The sequence below is a fragment of the Nannospalax galili genome, unplaced genomic scaffold (assembly GCF_000622305.1).
Source record: "Nannospalax galili isolate Female #2095 unplaced genomic scaffold, S.galili_v1.0 scaffold1227, whole genome shotgun sequence".
Taxonomy (NCBI): domain Eukaryota; kingdom Metazoa; phylum Chordata; class Mammalia; order Rodentia; family Spalacidae; genus Nannospalax; species Nannospalax galili.
This window is the reverse complement of record NW_008356461.1, coordinates 225,097-241,888: the sequence shown is the minus strand read 5'-3', so window position 1 is coordinate 241,888 and position 16,792 is coordinate 225,097. Positions and strand designations below refer to the sequence as shown.

The following is a 16,792-nucleotide window of genomic DNA, read 5'->3' as shown; positions in this document are numbered from 1 at the left end:
TGTGTCAGGCACTGTACATCTTGATTTTGGCACAAGATCTCTTTCTGGGGTTCACCAAGAGGCTTAGGCAGGGTGTCCAATGAGCTGCAGGGACCCACCTGTATCCAGCTCCCCAGCAGTGGGATTACAAGTCTGTAGCACGATGGCCAGCATTTTCAGTGGATGCTGGGAATTGACCTGAGGTCCTCAGGCTTGCAAGGTAAGCACTTCGCCAACTGAGCCATCTTCCCAGCCCCACACTCCAATTGACAAAATACCCAGAAAACTCACAGGAGATGAGCCACGTGTATTTGCTTTTCTGAATTCTGTACCATCAATGAGGAGGTGGTCTGTTTTCTGAACACGACTTCGTACATGGCTGACATTAAGACACACAGTGAATGCATTCAGAACTTTGAACACACAAGGATTTGACTCGGAGGACTTTCTTTGCCTGTGTTTCCATGAAGAGACTCCCCACACCATCACAGCTCACGGGACTGTGTGGCTGGCTGGACTGTGTGCACCTTCACATCCCTTCTCTCTCCTGGACCCTTTCTCCTTGTTGGGCAGATCAGTTAAAGGCAAGCCACACCCTAAGAATGATCATGGGGCTGCTTTCCTTGGTGACTGGTCCAGGCAGACATGCCCCTGCATCACAATCAGGACAGGCCATGTCCCCTACCCTCCTAAACAGAAGTGTGGCCTGCCTTGCTCACAGGTTCAGGCAGACATACCCACTGCATCATAATCGGGCTAAGACACACCCTCAACTTAATCACCTGCCTGTTTCCCCTCCTTGACACATAAGCACCTCTCTGGAACACAGATCTGGCTTCAAAAACCTGAGACTACAAAGGATTTTGAATTAGTAACATTATCTCCTCTAGTCTTTTCTAATGACCTCATGGTGACTTGTACAGGATACAATACACTGCTATAAGATTCCTTCAGGAAGAAAAGAAGTCAGCTGTGCCTGATCTCAGTACTCAGGAGGCAGGCAGAACTCTGAGTTTGAAGCCAGTCTTGTCTGCATGGCAAGTTCCAGGTAGGCCACAGTTACAGTGAGACCTTGTCTCAAAAGAAAAAAATAAAGAAAAAAACCCAAGAGAAAAGAACAAGGGGCTTGAGAGATGGGTCAGCGATCAAGAACAGCGGCACTGGCTGCACTTCCAGAGGACTGGGTTTGACTCCCAGCATCCATATGGCAGCTAACAACCATCCATAAGTCCAATTCCAGGGGATCTGACCCTCTCTTCTGGCCTCCACAAGCTTTGCAGGTCATAGGTACACTTACATGCATGCAGGCAAAACCACTCATACATACAAAATAGAAGTTAGGAAAAAAAAAAAAGAATTTTAAAAAAAACTGTGAGGGAAAGGTTCCCAGTCTACCCCTAAATAGCCACTGAGGTCCACCTCTGTTTCTGTTCCTACTATCAGAAGGTACTAACTTAAGAAACACTTCCACCAACCAAAAGGCTGAGTCATCAGACAGCATCTGAGCCCAAGGCTGAGATTTCTCTTTTGTGGAAACCATCTAGGGACTGTTTCCATCAAATGTATTTGAAAACTATCTTGATTTACGGCTTTTCTTTGTGCTGTTACTGTAGCAACTTCATGAAACTCTTACCATCTGGAACCTGGATTTTATGGTAACCTGAATCTGTGTTCCTGGGCCCCGTCACTCCTATTTCCCTCCAGAATAAAGGATCTCATCTGTCCTTTGGAGACGAGAGTTACGCTTTTGGGTGCAGAGGATGTTATGCATATGATCTCGCACTAAGAATGGGAGCAGACAGGGAGTGAAATGAAAAGCCAGACCAGAGAGGTGGGTCAAGAACTCGCTCCGGACGCCAACAAGAAAGAACGAGAGCAGGAGGCTGCTCTGCAGTGGACTCCAGGGAGGGCTCCGATGAAGAGGAGAGGGACAGACGCAGAAGGCAGGACACGAGGCCCTGTCCTGTGTCCCTAGTAAGAGATGCTTCAACTACTTCCTGCCTCTCATTTTTGTGAGTGGTACTTCAAAGCCCTAAGGAGGATGGGTTTCTGGGTCATAAGGCTTGAACAGAGGCTTTTTCCACCCTCTACCTCTTACTGTGTGCTTCGCCCTTTAGGTTAAACGCCCATTCAGTCACCCTGGCGCCTTGAACCTCTGCAGGATGTCAGGTGGCATGCTCTCACCTCTACCCGTGTATGACCCGATATCCCAGCCGGATTGGAAGTTTCTCCTGTCCAGGTCTCCGCAGGTCCTCAGTGTGTTTTCCTCACAGTGTTGCCAAAGGAGAGCTCATTATATGAGGTGTGGGCGATGATGTCATGTTTTCACAGCCCAACTTTTCTCACCATTCCTAAGTACTGTTTCCGCAGTGGGATACTAGGAAAATTTAAAATAAGCACACATATACATGTCTCGTGCTAAAAACAAGATCATGCTAAAAATAAGGTTCACAGATGATGACAACAGGATTGAATAGCAACTTTAACCCTGTCACCTGGAAGAGGTCACAGGCAGAAGCTGAAGCACAGAGGTCCACCCAGGTAAGCTCTGCAAGCTACTCTATGCCTGAAAGGGCAGCTCAAGAATGAAGGAACGTCTTCCATAATTTCCTCTAGTCAGCCAGGCAGCACATCTTCCTCCCCCACCTGGTTCTTGGGGCAGAGAAAGGAGGGTACTGTCCTGACAGGACACGAAGCATTAGTGGTCCCACTAAGTTAGCTCACAGCAGTACACGGTTTTAAAACAAGAGCAAAACCCGTCTCAAATACAACTTAGAATCTAGGACAGCTGTGGGAGGAAAACTGGTCCGAAGGCCTGTGTGAACTGGAAAGGGAAACCACACCCTGACCCCTAGAACAATAGGGTGCCTTGTGTGCCAAGGCAGACAATAGACTCTAGGTCAAAGGTAAGTGCCAAAGAAAGCCTGAGCTCCGGGAGGACTGGAGGCAGGACAATGAACAAACACCACTACCAAAAGCAGCTCTGGGGAGAACGGCGGGGGACAGACCCTTGAAGATGGGCAGACAGTCCTACAAGCACATAACCTACCAAGACTGAATCCGGAGAACGCGGAAAGTTTCAGTAAACCCGTTAATAAAGAAACAACGACAAACCCTGTAGCAAGAAAAGGTGACGGCCAGACGGCATCACTGAAGAATTCAGAGACTTCAAACCCTGAAGAAGAGCACAGCCCGGCACCCTCCAGCGAACACTGAGACACCGCAGTCAAATCCTCCCATCAAATGGAGAGAGGCATCCAGTCTGGTGGAGTGCCATGTGCTCGTGAACTGAAGCTCAGCGACGCCCAGGACAGAACACGATGAGCGGCAAAACCCAGAGGATTATGTCAATGATGCAGAAGAGGCATTTGAAAAAATTCAACTCTCTTTCAGGATGAAAAGACTTAGCCCAGAATAGACAGAGACCAACCAGCTCAACATAATAGAGAAATGTAGACAGACAACAGAGTTGAAGTCACTCCGTGAAGGAAGATTAAGAGCTCTTCACCTCAGCCGGGAAGAGGGTATGATGTTCCCATATGCTAACACGTGTGTGGTGCTCTGAATGAGGATGGTCCCCACAGGCTCGGGTATCTGAACATTTGGCCTCTTGGTGTCCGTGCTGTCTGCGGGCGATCGTGGAAACTTCGGGAGGTGTGGTCTTGTTGGAGGAAGCGTATCACTGCAGATGGAATTCAAGAGGTCACAGCCTTGCCCCGTTTTGAGTTTTGTCTCTGCTTTGAACGCAGGAGCTTTCTGCTCCGGTCCCCTCGTCCCCTCTGCCACAATGCCTCCCTGCTGTGATGGACTCTCCCTCTGGAGCTCTAAGCCCAAAGAAAGTCCTTCTTCTACTATAAGTTGCCTTGGTCATGGTCTTTTCACACAGCATCAGAAAAGTAACTAATACTCTGTGTGTGTGTGTGTGTGTGTGTGTGTGTGTGTGTGTCCTAGTCAAAGCAATTAGGCAAGAGAAAGAAAGAGACCCCAATGGAAAACAGAAGTAAAATGGAATGATGTCTCCTCACAGATAACATGATCTTCTGTGCAGAAGATCACACACACATTATGCCATTTAGTAAATCAATACAGAAATAAAATAGGTTTCATATCTGTAGATTAACAATGAAGAGTCCAATAAAGGCAATAATAATAATAATAATAATAATAATAAACCTAATTGGAGCTGGAGAGATTGTTCATGACTTAAGGTCACTGCTGCTTTTGCAGAGGACCCAGATTTGATTCCCAGCACCCAAAGGGCATTTAAGAACCACCTGTAACTCCAGTTCCAGGGAATCTGACACCCTCCTCTGGGCTTCACAGGCACTGCACACACACATTGCATGTATACACATGAAGATAAAACACTCGAATACATAAAAACAAAACCTCTAGTCAAAATGGCATTGAGAAGTGTAACACACTGAGGAATAAACTTATGGAAAGACTACACACAGAAATCAAAGTGACTGCTGAACGAAATTTAAGGAGACAGAAACCCATGGAAAGACATCTGTTCATGCACTGCAAATCTGAACGGTGTTAGGATGTTTATAACATGAAAACACACTTCAAGAATTAATGCAATCCTTGTCAAAATCCTAACGTGACCTTTGGCAGAAACAGCGATCCATCCTAAAATTTACAAGGCATCTCACATGAGGCGTAATACTCTTAAGAAGCTTGGAAGAGAAGCGCAAAGTCAGAAGTGCCACACTTCCTGATCCCTCCACATTTTACAAAGGCACAGTGATCAAAGCAGGTTGGTAGTGGCATACAGAAGAATGAAGTATCACAGCCCCCAAATCACCCGTATCAGGTACGGTCAAAGCATCATCTACCTTAGAGCCAGGATTACTTCACATAGGAAAAGTAAATCTCTTCAACAAGTGATCTGGTACTGGAATAATGAGATACTCACAAGGAAAACAATATTGTCGCACCTTTCAGCATAGAACATATAAACGGAATGTAAAAATGAGCCACGTCTCAGCTGGGCACGGTGTCGCTGAGCTTTGGCCCCCAGCACTTGGGAGGCAGAAGCAGGGGGATCTCTGAGACAGAGAGGCCAGCCTGGTCTACATAGGGAACTCCCGGCCAGCAAGGGTTATGAGGAGACCCTGTGTCAAAAAACAAACAAAACAAAACAGACAAGATCAACAACAATGAAGCACTCCCTGGCCACCACAGGCTCATGACCATATAAAATGCAACATGCATTTAGTCCACCTTCAAAAGACGCCAGTGTTTATAAGAAGACCAGAGTCCTTAGTCTCTTCGGAGACTCAAGGCAATCTCTTAACTATAAGCTCCTGTAAAACAAAAGACAAATTGCATCTTTCTCACATACAACGGAACCAAGTATGTGTTCCCATTCCAGAAGGGAGGAATGTGGGCACAGTGAGGAAACACTGCAGCAAAATAAGACCAAAGCCCAGGAGGGCAAACACCAAATCCAGCAGCTCCGTGAACAACGCCTGGGAATTTAGTTCCAAAGGGCTGAGCTGGCTCGGCCCCTCACGCTTTGCTCCACGCAACACCCATCCTCCCTTGGGCTGGAACCACTCCCTGTATGCAGCTCTCCTTGACAGATGTGTCCCAGCAATAGCACCGTGAGGTCTCCACTGCCAATCAGCTTCCCCGTCACGGCTTCAGGGAATGGCCTGTCACGCCTGCTTTCAGCAGTCATGCCACTACTGCACACTGCCTGGTTTGGGTGGCTCTCTGAAATATGGAGGAAGAATGAGGGAACCCTTCACTACAGCACCTTTCATGTCTCCAGAGCCTGCACCAACTTAATGACACTGCCACATGCCCGTCCCCACCTGGGATGGACCTGGCCTGCTTCATCCCCCTTAGAAGCTTTTCTATCAAAGACAGCCTGTCCTTCAACATTCTGGCTCCAACGTTTAGCTTCCTAGCACTCTTTCTCAATACAAATCCCATGCTTCAAATTTCTTTCTGCCCCATTCAGCCTTTTTTGCTGCAGATCTGCATAATATCCACCATCAAGAGCCACACCACCAATTCTATGTCACGTTGTCTTCAACTTTCTTCTGCCAAAGAAATCTGTTCGTTTTTAACTTAGACGTAGGCAACATCTTGGGTTGGTGGGAGACTACAGCCAGGTGCTTTGCCAAAACATCCCAGTTGTTGCTGAAGTCCTTATTTCCCTCCGGAACCAGTTTGCTGTCAGCACCTACTTCCTTCCAGGCACCTACTAGAGGAGCCCATTCAGCTCTGCTTACAGCATTCAACCACTTTTCTAGTTCACACTTCCCAAATCTTCCAAAAATCCCCACGGTCAGGTTCTTCTCAGCAATGGCCCGCTCCTTGGTGCCAACTTCTGATTCGTTGTCTTTGCTGCTGCTGAGATAAACACCACAACCAAGAGAACTTACAGAGGGAAGCATCTGAGCTTATTCCAGGGACAAGGGTCCACAAGGGCAGGGGCGGCATGGTAGAAGGAGGTGGGCAGAGCAGAAAGTCACATCTTCAAGCAGACATAGGAAGCAGAGAGACACTGGAATTCTGGCAAGGTTTAAGAAGTTTCAAAGCCCACCCCCACGGTGTGCTTCCTCCAGCAAGACTGTACCTCCTAAAAGTTCCCCAAACAGCACGACCACCTGGGGGACAAAATGTCCAAATGCTTGGAACCTACTGAGGACATTTGCATTCAAACCACCACAGGTGTGCATAATAAATATAGAAAGAACACATGAACTTCAAAACTGTGTGACTCGGATTAAGTCCAACAAATTCATAATATAAATATAAAATCAGTGCTGTTGTGATTTTTTTTCTTTCCTTGAAGTGAGAATTCCAGAGACAGAATTTTTAAACACTGGAGAGGAATATTCTAGGTCCATTTCTTAAAATATTTTATTATTTTTATTTTATGTGTATGCGTGTATTGCCTGCATGTAGCTAAGTGTACCGTGTCGTGATTATTATTTTTTTTTTCTTTTTTGCTTGCAGTCTAGAATATATGTGCACTTTACTTATTTAGCATTTAGCAGGCAAGCTAGCTGTGACTGACCACAGCCATCTAACCCCAGGGCACAAAGTCGTGGGACCTGACAAGGGAAACAGGGCCCAGGTAAAGACATGCAGGAGGTGTCTACCACTGAGGGGAAGGGCACTGCTTAGCTTCCACAAGCCCTGCACTGAAAGATGAAAAACAAGAAACCAGGACGTACATGGGAAAAACAAGTGAAGAGATTTAACGTTTTTTCCTTTCAATTAAGCGTCTTTTGGGGAGATTTAGCTGCTTATCGACTTGTTAAAGTCTGAATAGTTGCTGAAATATTAATCCTATATCTGATTTTGAAAAGAAAAAGGCAAAGCTACCTACTGAAGTTGATCTTTGAAGCAATTCCATCACGAATGCAATCATTATAGAATATTTAGAAACGGCTGGGTTTGTAGCTCACTGGTACTGTTTACCAAGCACAAGCATGGGCAAGGCCCTAGGCTCCATCCTCAGTATCAGAAAAAAATAGTACAATCCTGATATAAACACAACTCCAGTGCTTTCGGACCCTAGAGAATGCAGATTAGCGCTCCCCACAGTAGCACCCCGAGACTTCACAAGACAGAGATAACTGAGCATGTTAAGACGTGGAATGCGATTCAGACGTCGCTAATACTCGCACATGTGGTCCTGAAGATGAGGACCCTAGGCAGCCGCACCTGGCATGAGCATAGCAGTGGGAAACAGCTCCTTCAGCTTTGCCTGGCTCTCCTCCACCACCTCCTCTTTGGACATGGGCAGCTGCAGGACATCTATTATGATCTGGGCGGCTTCTAACGCCTTCTTCCCCATCACCAGGGACTTGACATCCCAGCTGTACGCCTTTCCATAGCGACCACATATCTCCTGAAATACTACTGAATACAGCCGTTCAGTATCTGCAGAGACAAAAGTGAGAAAGATGCAGTTAGTGTGCGAACCACACTCACACCAATTCTGCATCCCAGCATCACCAGCACACACCACGAAGCTCCCATTCTAAAGGCTTTCGAGGACACCCAAGGCAGCCAGCGGAGATGCTAGGCTTCCATCACTAAAAGGTGCCTCCACTGTGTCTGCGCAGGCTGCGGCACATGTGTCCAGACCTGTCGCCTGGGCAGGCAGGCATCAGGAGAGAAAGGACGTCTGTGTCACCCTATTCTATTGGCGCAGATGCAGCACAAACCTGCTCTTGAGGTTGTTACTACCTCATACCCTCGGGTGCACTGAGCAGAGCAGCACACAGATGGGGCGGGCCCACTGGTTTTAGGGACATTTCCACTCCTCCTTGGAGGGATTTCCACCCATGGGAAGCTGGTTTTGTGTCCTGCCTCCACAGGAGACTACCACACATGTACAGGTAGTTATACTTGTCAGAGAATTGGGGTCAGGCTGACTGCACATTTGGCGCCACGTCAGCATTCACCAGGAAAGCAGCCTGCACAAGGTAACCTCCCCCTGCTTCCTTCTTCCTGCGTTACATGGTGAGCAGCAGCACTAGTTTATATTATCCACAGCACTAGCACGTAGCACATTAAAACACAGACACTACAGTATGCGTGGTCACCCCTCCTCTGTGGAGTGCTGAGGTCCAACCAACTTCAGCCTGAAAGTATCGGGAAGAAATAGCCATGCACCCTGAGCATGTGCTGACTCTGTCATTAAATAGTGCAGTACGACAGCCATCAATATCGCATTCCCTTTGTGGAGTACTGCGTACTGCTCAGCATGGAGATAAGATTCAGACTTTAAGGAAGGATGTGAATAGCTATGGGTCATTTTATACAAGGGGCTAGAGTATCCTCAGATTTTGATATACACAGGGATTTGAGAACCAAGCCTCCAGTGTACACTGCAGGGCAAAGTTTGTACCAACTGTATACACATTTATACTGCGTTGAACACACACACACGTATATTGCATATGTAGGGCATAGTACACACCAATAACTATGGCAGTGACTCCACTCACAGACGTAACTTCTCAGAATAGCCCTTGGTGATGAGTAGTGCTGATTAATAAAACCTGTGCTCTATTCTGTGCTGTCTGTGGAGTACTGCGTACTGCTCAGCATGGAGATAAGATTCAGACTTTAAGGGAGGATGTGAGTAGCTATGGGTCATTTTATACAAGGGGCTAGAGTATCCTCAGATTTTCATATACACAAGGATTTGAGAACCAAGCCTCCAGTGTACACTGCAGGGCAAGTTTGTACCAACTGTATACACATTTATACTGCGTTGAACACACACACACACGTATATTGCATATGTAGGGCATAGTACACACCAATAACTATGGCAGTGACTCCACTCACAGATGTAAATTCTCAGAATAGCCCTGGGTGATGAGTAGTGCTCATTAATAAAACCTGTGCTCTATTCCGTGCTGTCCAGTGTTCACTGTGCAAACAAGAAGTAGCATCTAGCAGACACAAGGCTCAGATGGCAGTGGGAATGCCTACTTGTGGGCGACAGTTACCTGGGCCACGCACAGGCAGGAGGACCTGGTCTGGAAGGCTCACTGAGGCCACGACTCTGGCTGTTTGCTATAGCCCTGACACAGGCACGAACCTCACAGCTCAGAGCTGTACTCGATGTTGAAAAGCCCTGGGAAGTTTGACCGCCGTTTCTCTTATCATTCCAAATCGAGATGTTAAAACGCAGTAGCAGAGTGCTCCTACGACAGGATCTGCAAGTCCCGTTCATGTTGAATGAAAGTGAACACGGAGACACAGGGAGCCCCGAGCCCAAGGGGCCGACAGCTTTGTGCGCACTTACAGGCACACAGGTCCCCTGCTGTACATGCATTTAGGAAGTCGTAAGGCTGAACTGCTGTGTTAGCTACAGCAGGCCTGCACACTGCTGTCCCTGCCTCTCCACCACCTGCTTACTTTGCTTCTGATGCTGTAAGCTCCTACGACAGGATCTGCAAGTCCCGTTCATGTTGAATGAAAGTGAACACGGAGACACAGGGAGCCCCGAGCCCAAGGGGCCGACAGCTTTGTGCGCACTTACAGGCACACAGGTCCCCTGCTGTACATGCATTTAGGAAGTTGTAAGGCTGAACCGCCGTGTTAGCTACAGCAGGCCTGCACACAGCTGTCCCTGCCTCTCCACCACCTGCTTACTTTCCTTCTGATGCTGTAGTGAAGCAAACCAGCAGGGGCAGGTGCAGCAGAGCCTGGGGCACACAGCCACAGAAGCAGAAACGCAGCCGCATCCATTTGAGACCCAGGAAGTGGGGTTTATTTAAGGCTTAACGTGCCATGGAGTTTTTAATTGCAAACATGCAGAGCTGCAGGATTAGAAACCTGTCGGGGACAGCACAGACAGTCACTTTTCTTCACAACTTAGATAAAATCACCCTCAGTCCTCCCTGGAATAAGGAAGGCTCTGAACAAGGAATTAAATTCCTCAGATCAAATGATACGACAGCAGGTGATGGCTGCAAACTTAAAGGCACTGCGTTTTGAAAGGAAAGGACAAAACAGAAAAGCCAAAACAAAACCCCAAACCGTGAAACCACCTTGGGGAGTTCTCAAATCAACGTTCTTCCCCACCTGTTACGGAGCCTTCAGCTTCTGCAAATGGCTCCTGTGCTATTTTTACTAGGAAACTCAACTGTGTTTCTGATGTGCTGTGGACAGATAAACCCCTGTGTTCTTTAAGGGACCTACAGAAAGATCCCGGGTGAAGCTGGACATCCCTAGTGGCGTGGGATCTGTGTGGTACCGCCGGGGACAGTCTCTGCAGCTGAGCAACCAACTGTGTAGCCAGGGCAGAGGCAGACAGCTGCAAAGCAGGACTAACAGGCCACTCAGGCCTTCGGGCCAAGAAGACTGGGGCTTTCAACAGGCCTGATGCCAGGCATGCCTCCCAGGGGGAAAACGCAAGGTGTTCCGGTTTAAATTATTGGCGGGGTAGTAGAGGGAACACCTCCCTGTCCCTAGAGGAACTGGGGCTGTGCTCAGTGGCTAAGAGGCTTGTGTTTGCAGGAGATTTCTAGAAATATACGTTCTGAGGAATCCATACGTCGTTCCATCGCTGGATGCAACCACAGACTGGAAGAAAACAAAGGAAACCATACTGTACGAGTTCAGACAGCTTTCCTGTCATTCCTCAGTACTCCCGGCCGGGCAACATCTTACTGACATACAACTGACATTCGGTGAGTTACTACAAGTCATCTGAACATGGTTTAAGGAGCAAGTGCATTGAGCTGGAGAGACAGATCCTTGGCAAAAGTGCTTGCTTTGCAAGCACGAGGACCTGAGTTCAGTCCCCACAACCCATGAAAAAAAGGTATGGTGCCAAGAGGTTGGAATCCCAGGGCTAGTGAGGCCGGGGCTGGCATATGTCTAGGGTTCCCAGGCCCCCTAGCAGGGCCTATTGGGCGAGTTCCAGGCTTCTGCCTCAAAAAAACAAGGAGGTCAGCACCTAAGCAAGGGTATTTGAGGTTGACCTGTACCTCCACGTGCACACCAACACATGCAATTTTTAAAAACAGTTTAACTGCATAGGTCACATGGAGATGCAATGCCATGTCATTAAAAGCCTTGAGTGGCTTTTTAGAGGTCCTCAAGCCCGTTCCCCCTCCCTGCCCTGAGGGAGTGCTGATCGTGGAAACAGGTACACTGCTTGCTGAAGTCGCACTAATAATAAAACCCCCCACACAGAGCGTTGCATTAAACTGGCAGACTCATTTTTCTAAAGGTTTTTAATGAGCACACGGTCGGTAACGGGTCAGAGTTCAGCAGCTTCTGAATATAAATTCACTGGTTTGCTCACTCAGACGCTGCACTGCTCTGTGAACTCCCTCCTTTAAGTGTGGAACCCAATGCAGCCATTAGCATCCGGGGGATAAACTGAATGCTGCAAACACCTGAGTCTCACCCACAGCCGAAGGCAGCATCTGACTGCGGGACAGTGTCTGCGTGCGCTTGCGCATGTTCTGTGTGTGTGTGTGTGTGTGCCATAAAGCCAGGCCCTGCCCCCCTCTCTACCATGCTTCTAGGAGCACACTTGAGTCACTTTCCAAGAAGGAATCTGCACTGACAGGCTGGAAGTAGCCAGCCTGTACACAATGGAAGGGTTTGTTTGTGGTCGGTTAACTTTTAGATGTCCTTTAAAGGCCCTGAGCCAGTGGGCCAGGTGTATTCCACACCTCCAAAAAAGACAGGCCTGGTAAGAGAGAGGCCACAGCACCAGAGATCTCAGGGAGGAGAGGTGCCTCCGGGCAGGGAGGCAGGACTAAGCTTCCTTCATTTGTCCTCCCTGTACAGTCCCATGGCTTCAGAACACATCTGCAGGATGGGAATCCACTGTCTTTTCAGACTGCTGGCTCTCTGAATAATGCTGTTTGCTTTTTGTGTGAGAATGTGGAATGTCTGTGTGACTGTGCTTGTGTGTGCTTGCACGTGTGTGCATATGTGTATGGAGGCCGTACTTTGAAGCTGGGAGTCTTCCCAAGCCTACTCCCACCATCTATATGGAGACAGGGTCTATCACTGAGCCCCACCCTATATATGGAGGCAGGGTCTATCACTGAGCCCCACCCTATATATGGAGACAGGGTCTATCACTGAGCCCCACCCTATATATGGAGGCAGGGTCTATCACTGAGTCCCACCATATACACGGAGGCAGAGTCTATCACTGAGTCCCACCATATACACAGACGCATGGTCTATCATTGAGCTTGGAGCTCATGATTCCATGGTCTCACTTAATATTGCTAGCCAGCTTGCTCTAGGAATTCCACCTCTACCTCTGAAGCACTGGGGTTACAGCAGGGGCCACGATACTCACCCAGCTTTTATGTGGTTCTGGGAAGCCCTCATGATTCCATGGTAAGCACTTCACCCACGGAGGCACTGAACAACTCCTCCAGCCCAACCAATTTATTAAAAAATGTCCCAGTACTTGGGAGGCAGAGGCTGGCGGATCTCTGTGAGTTCAAGGCCAGCCTGGTCTACATTCTCTGTGCATGTGCATGCATACACCCCCAGCACCCCCCCTCCCTCCCTCCTTCCGTCCGCGTGTACGTGTGTGTGTTCAGCGGGCCACTGAAGAAGGCTACAGAGGACAGCATCAGATCTCCTGGAGCTGCAGTTACAGACAGTTGTAGGCCACCCAGGAGGGTGCTGGGAACCAAACATGTGATCTCTGCTAGATCAGCAAGCACTGTTAGCACTGAGCATCTCGTCAGTTCCTTGAATCACACTTTTTTAAGTTCAATTCCCACCTTTGCTCATTGGATATTTTTTTTGAGGGAGAATATTTATGTAACTTTTATCATGCCATTTATAATAATTGCTCTCTATACACATTTGATTTTATATATATATATATATATATATGATTTTTAAAGTGACAGCATAAACTGAATCCTAGTTTCAGTAATATATTTCTTACAAAACAAGTCTTAGATAAGCCCCAATCTTTTTAAAGTGAATTGGAACAATGATTCCAGTTAATGGGCATTCTCAGTTAATGGAGGTCAATAAATGCTGCATCACAGGAGACATGAACAGCATTCAAAGTAACAGGCAGCCTCCTTAAACCCCACAGGCTGAGACTCCATCTTCTCATGCCCACTAAGTCAGCTAGTATCTTTGTAACAAACCAGTGTTGAGCTGAATAAGTTGGCATAAGCCCACCTGGACTGCCAGGACCCAGGAGGCTGAGGTAAGAGAATAAAACTTCAAAGCCAGCCTGAGCTGTGCAGCCAGGTCCAGACCTGCCCCAGTTACAGGAGGCCCTGTCTGCAAAGAAAGAAAAAGAAATAAATAAAAAACGCAAAACAACATACATCATGGAATAAAAACAGAGGTACTTTAATAGAACATACTATAGTATGTTATTATGTCTCAAGTGGAAATCATGGGGTGGGGGGATGTTTCTAGTACTTAGATGTGTGGTCTCTGAGGGAAAGCCTGTATCCTTCAGGTACTTGCTGTGTGTGTTCTGTTCACTCCAGCCTGGTGGCCTCTTTTTCTCTGCTGACTGCTGACCTGTTTATTCCTCTGGTGAAAGCATGTCTCCTTTATGACCAGTATTATTTGAACATCAGGGTTCATTTTGAAAACCACACAATTTGGTCACCAGCACAGCCACCCCACAGTTGAACTTTGTCTTACAGAGAACTTGTCAGGAGAAAGCACTTGTTACATCTGGCAAAGGTTACAATCTGTCCTGAGGATGGCCTTAGGCTTTTATTGGCCTTTCTACACAGTCAGACCTGTTTAATGATTCCTACCACCCTCCTGGCCACAGGGGTTTGGGAAGGCTAGTCAGGGCAAAAAGGGATAAGCCTTGTTCCTGAGGCCTGTGGCCTGTAGCAAGATGCAGGAATCCTGGGCACACAGCTGTTTTAAGTAGGAGCTGCTGCACACATGTGGCCCCAGAGGAGGAAGAGCTCCCAGACTGAGCACCACTTCGTGTGGCCTGAGGAACACAGCTGTCCCAGCAGCCCTGACTGAACGATGGATGATGTGTCTTCCCAGGTGATAAAAGGACTCATTAAACTGGGTGGAGAGAAGAAAAGTGGAAAACCAGATCCCAGGAGACAGCGGACCAGGAGGGAAAGAAACCAGAAGTCATCGGCTGCATGTGCCTGGCACAGACGGAAGCACATGATTGTCTCCAATAACAAGCAGGTTCTGGCACATGCCGGCCACGGGAGCTCAGCAGCTGACTGACATAGGGAAGCTTGTGGTGCACAAGGCTCAGCTCGCCTGAGTCCTGCTGGGAGGCATGTAGCCCGACAGCTGCAGGCAGCTGGCTGCAGGTGACACTCCCCTAGGAAAACAGGTTTCTATACTTTGGTCCTCAGAGGGCCCAGGGGAGGTGTGCTGACTGGCCAAGTCCCGAGCAAGGGTGTTGTCTGTTTTCCCGTCCGTGGGCTACAAATGCTGTGGGGAGGAGTTTCATGACCTCACGCTCCAGGTCACTGTTTGAAGGTGCAGGCTCATTTAAAAAAATTATTTAATTTTATGTGTATCAGTGTTCTGCCTGCATGTATATATGTGCACCCGTGTTCTACAATGCCTGCAGAGGGTGTCCAATTCCCTGAATCCAGACTTAAGGGAGTCAGGGTTCGAATCTATAGCAAACCCCCTCCCCAATGCAACAGGGCCTCATGGTTTTGCAAGCCCTCTGGAATTACAGGAACTGAGTTAATGAGCACGGTCACCATCTGCACACAAGATAAACAGACTCTTCACACCTTTGAGCCAAGACCCAATTACTGCTGGAGCTGTTTCAGCCTGCTTCCCCTTTGATAATCTTGGAAGATAAATAGGCCCTTGTGCCCCAGACCCACTGATGTAGGAGCTGTCTCACTACAAGCTATCCCCCCCATAAGTTTCACATGTAGAGACCCCTATCCCCTGACCCAGATCCTGGCTGATGGAAGGGGGTGGTTTGACAGAGGCTGTTCTCTCCTGATAAGCCCTGGGCTCTCTCCCCTGCCTAACTTGTTTAAAAAATATTTTGTCGCCTTCCACATCCCCCACAATCCCCTATAAAAGCCCCCAGCCAACAGCCTGTAAACTGACAGCTCCTCCATCCCGATCTGGGGACTGTCCGCTGCATTTTCTCTAATAATAAACTCTATCCCGCGGGAGCTCTCGTCAGTGTCCTGGTGCTTTCACCCGATTTGACTCGATTTACCTAGCAAAGGGCAGCTGTGAGCTGCCATGTGGGTGCTGGGAACCAAACGTAGGTCCTCTGTAAGAGCAGCCAGGGCTCTGAACAACTGAGCCACCTCTCCTCCCCTGTGAAATGCAGCCCTGATTTCCTTGTGTTTTAGTTTTGGGAGCTAAGCTCCTCCAGCTCTGGGTGGCTATGTGGCAGGGTGGCTAAAGAGGCCCCACGGAGTAGGTGGCTGTGCAGGTTGAAGATCGCGGCCTCTGCCTGCATGATGCACAGTGCCGTGTGGAAAGCTAGTGGTGGAGCGGGCCAGCAATGAGGAGTCTGCCAGCATGCCCAGCTCGTTCAACTCTTCTACCTCACCAGCAGACCCCTGGTCTGTCCGTGCCACCTAGTGATCCACACACATGCACTAAGCTGGGGGCAGACTTGGCACTGTGCCCAGATACCCAGCTCCAAGTCCCTCCTTGCCTCACTCAGGGCTCTCCCAAGTAAGCTCTTTCCACATTCCGCATACTCCCTTGGTGACGGCTCAGAACAGAGAGAAGAGTCAAGGTGGAAGTCCTCCGTGAACACAACTTAAACAACTGTCATCCTCAGGTGGGCTCCCTGCCCGCAGAGAAATGGGCTCTGGGCCTCTGCCCATTCTCAGGGCACCCCACCCGGCCTCATGCACGGATCACCTGTTGTCGAATGCCAGTACGCATTACAGGGAAACTGGCAGAGGAAGGTGGTCTATTGCCATCATGCCAAAGCTTCAAGCAGAGAGGCTGGCAGAAACAGAAGGAGTTCTCAGGAGGCGGAAGTAAAGATGTGTGTACACTGATGATGGTCATGTAAATCCAGGAAAATAAAACATACTCATATCTTCTAAGCTTTCTTTGTAAGTCTGCATCCAAACCACCTTCCACGGATAACTGTAAGAGGTACAACAAAACATAAGCTGCTGGGCTGCAAGGCTGGTTCTGTGGGCCTGTTCCCTGGCATGCACCCAGCACTCCACGTAACGGTCAGTATAGTAACACTGCTCTGGGTCTGGCCGGCCTCAGGAGTAGAGAGCCTGCCTGGCTATACACAAGGTGCTGACCTCAACACGAAAACAAGGTCAAACAAGTGTATCAGGATCAACATGTGGCCATTTGGAGT

General features: G+C 48.4%; 1 protein-coding gene across 1 annotated transcript in view; it reads right to left on the bottom strand.

Annotated features, from left to right (window-relative positions):
- Positions 1 to 16,792, bottom strand: part of Pudp (pseudouridine 5'-phosphatase) — a 73,416-nt gene that overhangs the window by 32,051 nt on the left and 24,573 nt on the right. The window contains exon 2 of the mRNA XM_008854581.3: positions 7,672 to 7,890. Coding sequence (XP_008852803.1) covers positions 7,672 to 7,890 — 219 coding nt within the window. The remainder of the gene's footprint in view (positions 1 to 7,671; positions 7,891 to 16,792) is intronic.